General features: G+C 50.6%; 1 protein-coding gene and 1 pseudogene across 1 annotated transcript in view; one reads left to right on the top strand and one right to left on the bottom strand.

The window, feature by feature from the left end:
• Positions 1-1316: 1316 nt before the first annotated feature.
• Positions 1317-12550, top strand: part of ADAMTSL3 (ADAMTS like 3) — a 366545-nt gene continuing 355311 nt past the window's right edge. The window contains exons 1-2 of the mRNA XM_067698448.1: positions 1317-1522; positions 2990-3091. Coding sequence (XP_067554549.1) covers positions 3023-3091 — 69 coding nt within the window. The 5' untranslated portion in view covers positions 1317-1522; positions 2990-3022. The remainder of the gene's footprint in view (positions 1523-2989; positions 3092-12550) is intronic.
• On the bottom strand, positions 3860-4659 carry LOC137207067 (6-phosphogluconolactonase pseudogene; annotated as a pseudogene).

Genomic DNA, 12550 nt, shown 5'->3' on the forward strand with positions numbered 1-12550 from the left:
CAAGATAGGGGAGGTAGGCGTGCAGGGCCAGCTCCTCTCCGTAAAGCTCTAACACCACCTGTAATGTACCAAACACAGAACAGGCAGGAAAGCAACTTCAGAGATGACCAAATGGAGGCTTTAGAGAGAAGAGAGAGATGGGCTCCAACCCTGACTTTGCAACTCACTGTGTACAAGTTATGTTATCCCCTGGGCCTCAGCTTTCCCATCAGTGAAATGGGTATAATGTTACTGTCACCACGGGGCCCTTGTGAAGATAAGCTGCACATAAAGAGCTTGGCACGTGGCTGGCACACACTAGGCACCCAAGGAAATGATGACTGTGGTAGGACTTAGCCGGGGGCATAGTGAGACTTTCAATCCCGGGCCCTTGGATTTATACCTCTGAGATTAGGCCAAGGCCAGGGACAAGCGTTCCACCTTACTTCACTTCCACAAGTCCACGAGGAAATTCACCCCAGTCCTGGTGCCTGACACCTCCACCCCAAATCCCAAGCCTGGGCACCCCATGGTTTGGGCAGCTGAGCAGCTCTGTTACCCAAGCTCGGCTCATAGGAAGTGGCACCAGGTACCCGCTTACGAGGCAGCCCTACTGGTCGGTCGCTGGTGGTCCCTGGCAGCCAAGAGTCCGGGTGGTGAGTCCACCGGCCCCTGCACAGGATCTGCGCTGGGCGCCTCCGGAGGCAGAGGCGGCGCAGGCCGGGTGGGGCCACTGGTCTCCGACTTTGGTCACGCCTGGCCGGAGCTCCGGAGGCTCGCAGGCACGAGCCAGCGGTTCCGGGCAAGCCTCCGTGTGGCCGCTGGGCCTGACTTAGCAGAGTCGGCGCCGGGGCCCTGGCGGGGCGGGTGGAGGCTCGGGGAAGTGCGAGGGTTGGGGGAGGGGACGATGGCATCCCCGCTCCCAGCTCCGGCTGAGGCGGAGCGCCCCGGCTGGCTCGCGGCGCAGCGGCCGCCTTTCCCCTGCGCGCCTGCCGGCGGCGGCGGTGCCGGCGTCGGCAATCCCGGCTCTTGGCACCACGCCTGGCGGCCGGCCCTAGGCGAGGAGTGGCTTCCAGGAAGCGGGCGGCGGAGCGTTCCAGCCGAGTCTCGCCGTCGCCGCGGCCCCACGCGCTCCGAGCGGCCCGGCCCGGCCCCTCACGCACTTTCTTCACGCCCCCGGCGTCCCCCGCACGGGCGGAAGGCGCGGGGCCGACGCGAGGGCGGGCGGGCGCCCGGGCGCGCCGTGCACTTGCCGGGCGGTGCAGGTGGCGGCGCGCGCCCTCCGCCTCTGGGCCCCCGCCAGCGCCTTGCTCCGCACGCCCGGAGGGGGCGGGAGAGGCGGGGCGGCCCCGTCCCAGCCCCATTTAACTTCTCGGCGGCGGCGGCGACTGCGGCGCCGCGGGCTGGAGGCCAGCGTCGGGGAAGGTCCCGGTCCCGGATTCCGCACGAGGTGTTGACTGGGCCGCTTCTGTCCGCCTCTCCTCCGCGTGCGCCGAGCCCGCGCGGCCCGGGGTGCACGTCCCAGACGCTTCTGCGGCGCCAGGTGGGTGCTAGGAGCTCGGCGCCCGGGGGTGGGAAGGCTCTCTCCGGGGGAGCAAGACGGGGCGGTGGCTTCTGAGCGGGATTGCGGGGCTTCGAGCGGGAGGGTGCACTGCTGTGTTCCCGGGAGCTTCAGGACCGGGGCGCTCGGCAAGGCTCGGAGACCTCGGGCCGGGTAAACTCCCGTGGGGTCCCGGTGGTTTGGGGGAGAGACATTCAGGGGTGCTTGACTGCGGGGAACTCCACCGGGTTGGGGGTTTTCAGATTTGGGGCTTTCTAGGTAGAAAACGGGCTGACAGCACCTAGTGGTCTTGGGCGTCGGAAGGTCCGGCCGGTTGGCAAGTGGGATGCGAGCACCTAGAGCGCCAGGGGCTGAGTGACGCGCCCGCTGTGGCAAGTGGACGTGCGGGACTGGGACGCGGCGGGGGCCCGGGGACTGCGAGGCGGCGGGTAGTTGTGGGGAGTGCGCGCCGGGACGGCTGCTGTGAGCGAGCGAGCGAGCGAGCGAGGGGACCGCACGGTCCCAGGGCCCCGCACTGGCCGCCTCCCTTCGGCCCAGAGTCGCCGCCTCAGGTCGGAAACAGCAGCACATTTGCGGATCGCATTAGGCCAGGCCCTTAATGCTTTCTCCAGATGGAGAGAAGCCACCGACCCGCCCCCGGACACCGGCTCCGCCAAGGCGCCCGCGAGGCGAAGCGAGAGGCGAGGGTGATCTCGGCTTTTCGGCTTTTCCAGGCTCGCCTCGTTCTGATTTCCCTGCAAACTGTCAGGAGAACTCTGAAGAAAGCCCCCGCTGCCCTCCTGGTCTCAGAGGGCCTCTGCTGGTTTGCCCTCATCTACTTTTAGGAGATTGTGCTAGTATGGCCCTGAGGCTGTGCCCTCCGAACCTCCCTTAACTCAACTTTCAGGCCTCTCTGGCTGCAGGGCTGAGGCTCTGAGGATGAACGGTGTCCTCTGGTGGGGAAAGCCTTGAACCGTCAGAAGACCTGCATTCCAGTCCTAGAAAAGTCACCGTCTTGCTCTGTGACCTTAGGCAGTTCCCTTCCCCTCTCTGGGCTGGCTTAGTTGGGCATAGACTCAGTTTTGCCTGAAGCAGCGGAAGCTGGCAGGTGCCCTAACCCTTGGCTCCATGCAGGCTTCCTGAGTGGGATGCCAGTAGCCACACCCTGCTTCTGACACATGGGCTGGGAAGTGGCTGGTGCAGAGATGGCTCAGCTTCTGGAGGGCTGGAGGTACGGGTTGCACACTGGAGGCTGGTCTAGCTGCCCTCCTGACTTTGATGTGGACTCCTCCTAAAGAGAGCCCCAGAGAGACTGTACCCTGTAATAGGTAGCTCCATCCTGGGCCAACACAAACCTTTCCAAGACATTATGTGGGGCGCAGGGTTCCTCCCTTTGGTTGGTCTGTTAAGTCATGAGTGCTGCCACTGGGTCCAGAGCTGATTGGAAACCAAATCTTTCCTCCTTTTTAGGCTGCGAGTGAGCTCCCCAGGAGACCGGACTCCATGGCTTCCTGGAAGAGCCCCTGGTGGCTGCTGGTACGGATGGTCTTCATGCACTCTGCCCTCCTGCAGGTAATAGGGAGGGGAAGGGGAATGGTAGGCATCCCCCTGTTCACTTAGGAGTTTCATTCTAGATCACCTAAGATGTGGTATGATTAATGTTCATCTTATGCCAAAGAGAATCTAATTGTTTCTTACCTTCAGCAAATGGTATTTCTGGTTGGCTTAGCTGTAAGCATAATCCAATCCCTCCGGTCCTCTCCGAGTCCTAATACCGCTGTGCCTGATACCACTGTGGATGCTATATATGAGTGATAACTTGGGGCTGTGATGGATCCTGTCTTTTTCAGCCTGGAACGGCTGTCTGCATGTGCACTGTAGAGACTTGGCTGCTATAGGCCAGGACATAATGATTGGGCAGAGGCCAGGTTGTGGCGTTAGCTCAGCCACTAAGTATTGTGTTTACGTCTATCAACACATATCACACTGTTTTGCAGTCCTCCCTCCCTCCCTCCCTCCCTCTCTCCCTCCCTCCCTCCCTCCCTCTCTCCCTCTCTCTCTCTCTCTCTCTCTCTCTCTCTCCCTTCCTCCCTCCCTCTCTCTCTCTTGCTTTCTTCAAATGCTCATTTTAATAACTGTCACCCAGAGCCAGGGGCCTATGGGTTGAGCCCCTGGGCAGGGCTGGTGGCCAGACCCTATCGGCTTCCAGTGGCACTACAGGGCTTTTCTAAAATGAAGCCTGGAGTGGGCTGGCAGCGGGTCCCAGCCCTGGAAGGTCCCGCCTACTCCGGCTGAGCATGGTCCCAGCTGCAGCATCTCTCGGGCACCGGGTTACAACGGTTACAACGTGGAATGCTTCCTGAAGGCACTCGTGGTCAGGAGTCCGGCTGCTGCCTCGTCCAGGAACCAGCAGAATTTCCCAGCTCGGGGCTGGACCAGGGCTGCGGGGAGCAGGTTTTCCTGCTTGTCCAAAACACGCTTCAGAATGTCTGCCTTGCCTGTTGTAGTCGCCGCAAAGACGACACTTGGAGCTGCCTTCAACCCGGGAAGTGTGAGGCTTCTGGGGAGTCGCCGATGGGGGGGCCACCAAATTCTCCCGCTCCTGCAAGGGGGGAGTGGCCGGGGAAGAGTGAGCAGGTGTGGCCATCGGGACCCACACCCAGAATCAGCAGGTCGAAAAGCAGAATGGAGTCCCCTCTTAAGGCCTGTCTCACCTGCTTGGCCGAGTCCTCAGCCACCTCCTCCACAGGCAGCGCGGGGTTAATGGTGATCACCTGGTTGGCGGGGCTGGGCAGTGTGGAGAGCAGGTGGGGCTGCTGGAGGCCATCAGTGCTCTCGCAGTGCTCCAAGCGCATGTCGGAGAAGCCCAGCGTCCAGTGCGCAAGGCCGGCAGGCCCGGTGCAGGCAGCGGCGGCGGGCAGCTCGTGGGCCCACATCGATTCGAGGCTGCTGCCGGACAGACCGAGCACCAGTTGGCCTTGGCCCCGTGCCAGGCGCTGCGCCACCAGTTGTGCCAGCGATGGACCCAGCTCCTGCGGGCTGGAGAAGACCAAGAAGAGGCTGCCAATGCGCCTGCGCTGCAGTCTTTTCTTTAGCATCCTGTCTTTCCCACCAGCCCCAGGGGGACCCGGCTCAAGCATCGCATCCTCAGTTACCCACTGGACAGACTCAAACGAATGGAGCTAGCGTTGCCTGAGAGACAATAGGGAATGGCGGAGACTGTGGCAAAGTTGATGGTACATGCTCCATCTATTAAGAACAATCTCTACTCAACTCCGGCTGATCATTGCCAAGGGAGAATGCAAACTCAGGATTGCTGGATCGTACTAGTTTGCAAGATAGCTGGTTATCCAGACTTCCTGTGCTATCTCTCAGTTGTTAAAGCATTGAAAGCCAGACATATATTTGTAGACTAGATTCAGCCAAGCAGTTTGTACCCCCAGATCTAAAGGTGCAGAGCACTTCTTAGTGTTGTGTCCTGAGGTATGCTGCTAGCCCATACCGTACCTTGTGTGAATTAGAACATGCTGGTCCATACGGTACCTTGTGTGAATTAAAGCAAGGCAACCCCTCCTTGCACATGTAACTTCTCATTCCATGGCTTGGTGGCCTCTGTACTCCCAGGGCTGGCAAAGGGCCTGGCACGTAATAAGGGCTCTAACGTCTATTAGATGAGCATATACACATATATAAAGAGGTACACCCTGGGATAGATTAGTCAGACTTCTCTGCTTCTCATTTCACTCCTGTACTTAGTGTTTCTAAGGCCTCTTTCAGCTCCAGTGTCCCATGATTTCGGGGGCTCATGCAGAGCTGGTTAGTGAGGTACATCTTCTCCCCCATTATTCATTTTATTGGTGCTACCCCGTATTTGCATTTCAATAGATAGCTTTTATTAGAACACATGGTAATATTTTCAGGGTAACTTTAGGATTTCTGTGGTCAGCGAGGTATAGTGTTGGGGCAAAAGGATGGAGACTTGCTTTTCCATCCCATCAGCAGATCTGAAACAGGCTGTGAGAGCCCCAGAGATTTGTTCCTGGTCAAATGAGGCTGAGTCTTCAAGGCACCGAGTTTCATTTTGCCTTCTTCCACCCTATAAAATTTAAATGTGTTTTGAGGCAGTCTGTTGACCTTTGGCCAAGGGCAGTGTTTGCCCAGCTTGAGTCACGCACTGACCGCTTTTGCATTTTTCCATATCTTTGTGCCGCTGCAGTGTTGTTTCCATGTACTGGGGCAGTGTGCACGGAAGGCTGTAAGCGGAGATTTCAGGCCAGCGGTCTTCATCATCCACAGCGTCAGCTGTTGGAATCCCAGCTCCACCACTTCAAGGCCTGTTATACAAACGTCTCTGCGTCTCAGTGTCCACATTTGTAGAGAGGGGGTGTCTACCTCATAGAACTTTCTGGAGGAGTTAATCCATTGTGAAGAGGAAAAAAGTAACAAGCAAAGTGAAAACTGTCTGGCATGTAGTAAGTGTACTAAGTCAGTGCTGTTGCTGTATTAACCCTTTGAAACAAGCGAGATGCCTGTGATTTCTGCTGGGGCTGTGGCTGGTCCCATCACGGGGCCTGGAGAATGTTCTAGGCAAGGCTAAGTCAGTTTGGGGTGCCCAAGGGTTGGACACTTGGTTATCTCCCTAGGGTCAGCCTGAGTTTGAGTCAAAGCTGCTCCTCTGAGGTATCTTGGGATTTGGGTGTCTGGGGGGCCCTTGGGGGTCTTCTTTGGTCTCTCCCCTTCCTTATAAGTGCTGCCACCAGGAGGCTGGTGGAGAGTTAATAGCCGTGTGAGGCTGAGCTGCAAGGAGCAAGGAATGTGCCAACTCATTTAATAAAAACTAGATTTTCTTTATTAAATCAGCTAAAACTGAAACCTTTATATTCACTGGCCACAAATAATTGTGATAGATTGCAGAGCAAGCCATGAGGTCAGCAGTCTTGTGTTTCTCTAACTCGTTCTTGACTGTTTCTGGAGGAGCTCACCGTTTCCCTCACTCAGGCAGCTGGAAAGGCCTCCCATCTTCCGGTTACACCCTGGCCCTGGGAGCTTCCTGTTGCTCTGGGCCTGCTCCTTAGGGACCCTGATCTTCCCTGAGAAGACAGGTGCTGCTGTTCCAGCTCTCTCTTCCAGCCTTCTTCATTGAGAAGTCTCAACTCAGGGGGATAGAAATATGGAGCAAATCATGGGCTCCAGCCCTGCTTTGCCAAATCCATTCCATTTCCATGCCTCGTGCAATCTTGGGCAGATTCCCTTTCATTTATTAAAAGTCCAGTCCAATTTAAAATTTTGATTCCCTGCTTGATTTAAATCTTATCTCCCTTCTGTCTAGTCTAGCCTTGACACGTGGCTCCAGGTACCTGAAGTGGGGTCGTACTGTGGTCCATTCTCTTCTCACCTCAACCGGTGGTAAGGACTGGTGTGGGGTTCTTTCTTCCTTTTAGTTATTCTCGGTCCAGCTGGGGTTGGGAGCAAGGAGAGGGGATGGGGAGAAGGTCAAACAGCTCTTGACTTAACTGGATGCCTCTCTCTGGTAGTTGTCACCGTCTCTAGCTCTCATGGACTCTCTGCCCTCTGGGTAGCACATGTAAATTCTTCTAGCTCTCATGGACTCTCTGCCCTCTGGGTAGCACATGTAAATTCTTCTAGCTCTCATGGACTCTCTGCCCTCTGGGTAGCACATGTAAATTCTTCAGAGCGCTCTGCAGGACCTGCCTTTCCTGAAGCAGGAGGTCCAGCTCCGGCTTGCCTCGTGCTGCTGGGATCTTCTTGCCTCCAGGCAACCCTGTTGGGTGGGGTGCTGGCAGGACGGCTTAAACCCGGTTCCTTTGGTGTTGTCCACTTAATCCACAGGAAGTGCTCACATCCTTGCTGTGCAGTTGGTGGGGGTGTGGGATGCTCCAGCGCTGGCTCCTCTCTCTGTCCTGCCAACTCCCTTCAGTTCTCTGGTCCTTGCTCTGCTAGGACAGATCAGTGGATCCAGTCTAAGCTCATACCCACCTGGAGAGAGGATAGCCAGTCTCTCCTTGCAGGCATCCCCAGTCTCAATGAGTGATTCTTTTATTTCTTCAATACATCTCAGTCCTCCTTCTTAGAGGGGAAGGAGTGAGGTGGTAGCTGGTATCCCTTCTTAGGGAGCTCTCAGGGAGAGGTCACCTTATGTTGGTAGCCCTCTTGAGACTGTGTGTACTTAGCTCCTCCTTATCACGAGCTTTGCCCCCTAAATTCCAGTGTTTCGGCATTGGGAAGGGTCAGCATCTTGATACTAAAATTAGACATGTTGGTTCTAGTCCTAGGGCCATGCTGGTCTTGGTGGTAGTTCTGGTCTCTGATTCCAGTGGTTCCGGTCTGATGTTTTAAGTGTTGTTACGTTAGGTGGTTCTGGTCTCAGAGGTTCTCTCTGGCATTGTTTTTGGTCTTGTCGCTGTTTCTGATCTTAATCATTATGGTTTTCATCAGTCCTGGGGTTGGGAGTGGTTCTGGTCTCAGTGATTCCGGATATCTTGGTGGTTCTGGTCTTGGTGGTGTTTTTGTCTCCGTGGCTGTTACCACGGTGGAAGCTCCAGTATTAGTAGGTTCATGTCTTGGTGTTGGCTGTGGTTTTGGTGGCATTGGTGGCAGTTCTCCCGCTGTGACACCACCAACATTAATCCTAACGTTCGCTTTCACTCCATCTCCTTTAAATCAGAAGTCAGAATCCACACTTGGGTGTTCGTTGTGAGTTACAGAAATCCCCTGGCTCCTCCAAATCACTCTTCTGACCCAGGAGAAGGAGGTGGCACATTCAGTCTGAGACGGTGGCCTGTGTCAGTTCCCTCGTGACTGAATCGGGTCCTCCATGAGCCTTGGTTAGAGATCCATAGACACTTGGATTCACCCTTTACAGTAGCTTCTTATGATATCAGTTAATTTGTGGTAGGACCTTTTGTTTTTTCATCCTTTTCATCTGTTTCTTTCTTTGTTCTCATATGCGTGATCACCATACCTTCTGATCATCCTTCCACAGAACTCTCCAGGCGAGTTCTGTGACACTTTTCCCGCTGTCCCCTATGCAGGGAAGACGTTTAAGAGAATAACAATCAATTGATTGAGCTCATTGTCATCACTTGACACTCTGTGTCTAGAGGCCCTGACCGCTAGCAGATAAATTATGCAAATAAAACATTTAAATTGTAGAAAAATTGGGAGCTTCCCTGGTGGCGCAGATAAAAAAAAGTCTATTATTTTACATCAACTGTTAAATGTAAACATTGAAAATAAAAGACAATTTTGATAGCTTAGTTTTGGCCTTCCTCCCTCCTCTCTCTCTTTTTCTTTCTTTCTCTCTCTCTCCCTCCCTGCCTTCCTTCCTTCCTTCTTTCCTTTCTTTCTTTCTTCCTTCCTTCCTTCCTTCCCTTCTTTCTTCTCGGTAACCTCACTAAAATGGAAGACAGCCAGTATCTCTGAGAGGTTTCTGTCAGCCTCTTCCATGAGCTGCAGATCAGTATATCTGTGAGCTGCTACTTAGCTCCACCAGGATATTCCTTGCGGACCTCAGACACAATATTTCCTAAATGGAAATCCTCACCACCCACCCAGCTCTGTCTCAGTGCCTGGATTCTCCATCTTCTAGTCATTTGACCCAGAATCCTGGGGCCACTCTAGATACCTTCTTCTCTGTTGCCCCTGCCCTGTACCCATCCGGCCACTAACTTCCATTTGTTCCATCTCAGAAATATCTCTTAGGGACTTCCCTGGTGGTCTAGTGGTTAAGACTTCACCTTCCAGTGCAGGGGATGCGGGTTCGATCCCTGGTCAGGGAGCTAAGATCCCACATGCCTTGCGGCCAAAAAACCAAAACATAAAACAGAAGAAAATTGTAATAAATTCAATAAAGACTTTAAAAAAAGAAAGAAAGAAATGTCTCTTTAATCTGTTTTGTCCTCTTTGTTTCCACTGACACTGTATGTTTGAAGAGTAGGGTATTTGACAGCATGGGGTATGAAATAAGGATGAACGAAGATAGTTCGTGGCTACACTGGGGAGGACCTTGCCGAGCACACTAAATAAATTAACGATGAAGAGGACTTGATTCAGTGGGCAGCATGGAGTCCTGTGGGCGTTGACCAGGAGGTGATGGGAGACACCAGTAAGACTCCATTGGACCCCTGGGAACACACTTGAGTGAAAGATACTTGGGATGCCGCTGGCACCAGTGCAGGTTGGGACTGATGAGAACTTCAGCTCAGTTCGCAAGAGAGCATGGGGCCGTGGGGAGGGGGGAGTAGTCCTCAGCAAGAGCATGTGATTATGGGCACCATTTTAGAACCTGAAGGGATAGAACTTGACAAGTGATTATGTGGGACTGAGAGAGAAAGAGGGAAGAATTGAAGATTCCTTTAGGTTCTGAGCTAGTTTTAGGGACACACGAAGGTGAAAATTCACCCTGATCTTGTGAAATTGTCAGTTATGTTTGAGAGAGTAGCTTCAGGGGAAGCTGTGGATTGCAAAATGTGAGGGACTGAATAAGCCTCTTTAATAAGTGGTGCTGGGAAAACTGGGCAGTTACATGTAAAAGAATGAAATCAGAACACTCCCTAACACCATACACAAAAATACACTCAAAATGGATTAGAGACTTAAATGTAAGGCCAGACACGATAAAACTCTTAGAGGAAAACAGGCAGAACACTCTGTGACATAAATCACAGCAAGATCACCTCCTAAAGAAACAGAAATAAAACCAAAAATAAACAAATTGGACCTAGTGAAACTTAAAAGCTTTTGCACAGCAAAGGAAACCATAAACAAGGCGAGAAGACAACCCTCAGAATGGGAGAAAATATTTACAAACGAAGCAACTGACAAAGGATTAATCTCCAAAATATACAAGTAGCTCATGCAGCTCAGTATCAAAAATACAACCCAATCCAAAAATGAGCAGAAGATGTAAATAGACATTTCTCCAAAGAAGATATACAGATGGCAAACAAACACATGAAAGGATGCTCAACATCACTAATCATTAGAAAAATGCAAATCAGAACCACAGTGAGATATCACCTCACACCAGTCAGAATGGCCATCATCACAAAATCTACAAACAATGCTGGAGAGGGTGTGGGGAAAAGGGAACCCTCTTGCACTGTTGGTGGGAATGTAAATTGATACAGCCACTGCGGAGAACAGTATGGAGGTTACTTAAAATATTAAAAATAGGACTACCATACAACCCAGCAATCCCACTACTGGGCATATACCCAGAGAAAATCATAATTCAAAAAGAGTCATGTACCACAATGTTCATTGCAGCACTGTTTACAGTAGCCAGGACATGGAAGCAACCTAAGTGTCCATCGACAGATGAATGGATAAAGATGTGGCACCTGTATACAATGGAATATTACTCAGCCATAAAAAGAAACAAAATTGAGTTATTTGTAGTGAGGTGGATGGACCTAGGGTGTGTCAAACGGAGTGAAGTAAGTCAGAAAGAGAAAAACAGGTACCGTATGCTAACATATATATGGAATCTAAAAAAAAAAAAATGGTTCTGAAGAACCTAAGGGCAGGACAGGAATAAAGACGCAGATGTAGAAAATGGACTGGGGGACACAGGGAGGGGAAAGGGTAAGCTGGGACGACGTGAGAGAGTAGCATTGACATATATGCACTACCAAATGTAAAGTAGATAGCTAGTGGGAAGAAGCTGCATAGCACAGGGAGATCAGCTCAGTGCTTTGTGACCACCTAGAGGGGTGGGATAGGGAGGGTGGGAGGGAGACGCAAGAGGGAGGGGATATGGGGATGTATTTATATGTATAGCTGATTCACTTTGTTAAACAGCAGAAACTAACACACCATTGTAAAGCAATTATACTCCAATAAAGATGTTAAAAAAAAAAGGAAATATGTAATACTCTTTGAGAAGGAAACAGGATCATTAGGAAGCTTCTTCTGAGCAAAGTGAACACTTCAGTATATATGCACTGCAAAGGGAGGCAGCAAGGAGAAAGGGAGGGATTAAAGATCCAGGAGGAAAAAACCAATTGTATGCAGTTATTTCATAACAGAGAAAAAAAAAGTAGGCAGTGTTTCCCCTCTGCATTGCTAATGGATCCTAAAGCAGCAGAGCTAACATCTTTTGGAAACCACATTTCAAGGTTTATGATTGTGATTGCTCTCAGTTTATTTTTACAAAGATGCTAATTTCCATAAGTAGCATGGAAGCATAAAGCAATTTCCTCTCCCAAGTATTTTATGCAATTACTTTCTGGAATTTGTCAGCACTGAACAGCTCCAGCTAATGTATGCTATAAATTATTGTGGTCAAATGCTCAGAAATTCATCTGTTCTCCAAGCCTTCATTTACAAATATAATAACATGTTATTTTGAAAAAAAATTTTTAAAAGGAAGAATTACTCTATTTTATTAATAAAAACTCATTTATAGTATTAAAGGTCTCTTTAAATTCTCTTCACTTTCTCTTTTGAAATTTTCATTTTCCCCCTGATTTAAAAACATAAACATATTCATTATAAAAAAATGTGGAAAACACAGGAAAGGACAAAGATGAAGAAAACCACCTTTCATTCTAACAGTTGTTAGGATTTTGTTGCATACATTTCCAATATTCTTCTTAGAATATTAACATATATATGTATCTTTTAAAAAGTGGTTACACTGTATTTTGATTATAGCTTTGTAAAGATTTAACAACATGAGGAATATTTCTACATGTCATTAAATATTTTTATTTTAATATTTAATGTCTTCATAGTATTGCATCATTTGGTGTGCTATATTTTATTAACTAATTCTTTTACTGCTGAACATTTAAATTCATCAGTTTTTTGCTGTTGCAAATAATGCTGCTATGAAAATATGTTTGCAGATCCATCTTTGCTCGCAGTTATTATTATTTGCTTTGAAAACATTTCTAGGAAAATATGTATTGAAGCATAATCTTGGGGTCAAAAGCTATGTGCAGTTTTAAGACCTTTGATTGATACTATCAAGTTGCCTTTCAGAAAGCGTCTGTCAATGTGTACTCT

The sequence above is a fragment of the Pseudorca crassidens genome, chromosome 1 (genome assembly GCF_039906515.1).
Source record: "Pseudorca crassidens isolate mPseCra1 chromosome 1, mPseCra1.hap1, whole genome shotgun sequence".
Lineage (NCBI taxonomy): Eukaryota > Metazoa > Chordata > Mammalia > Artiodactyla > Delphinidae > Pseudorca > Pseudorca crassidens.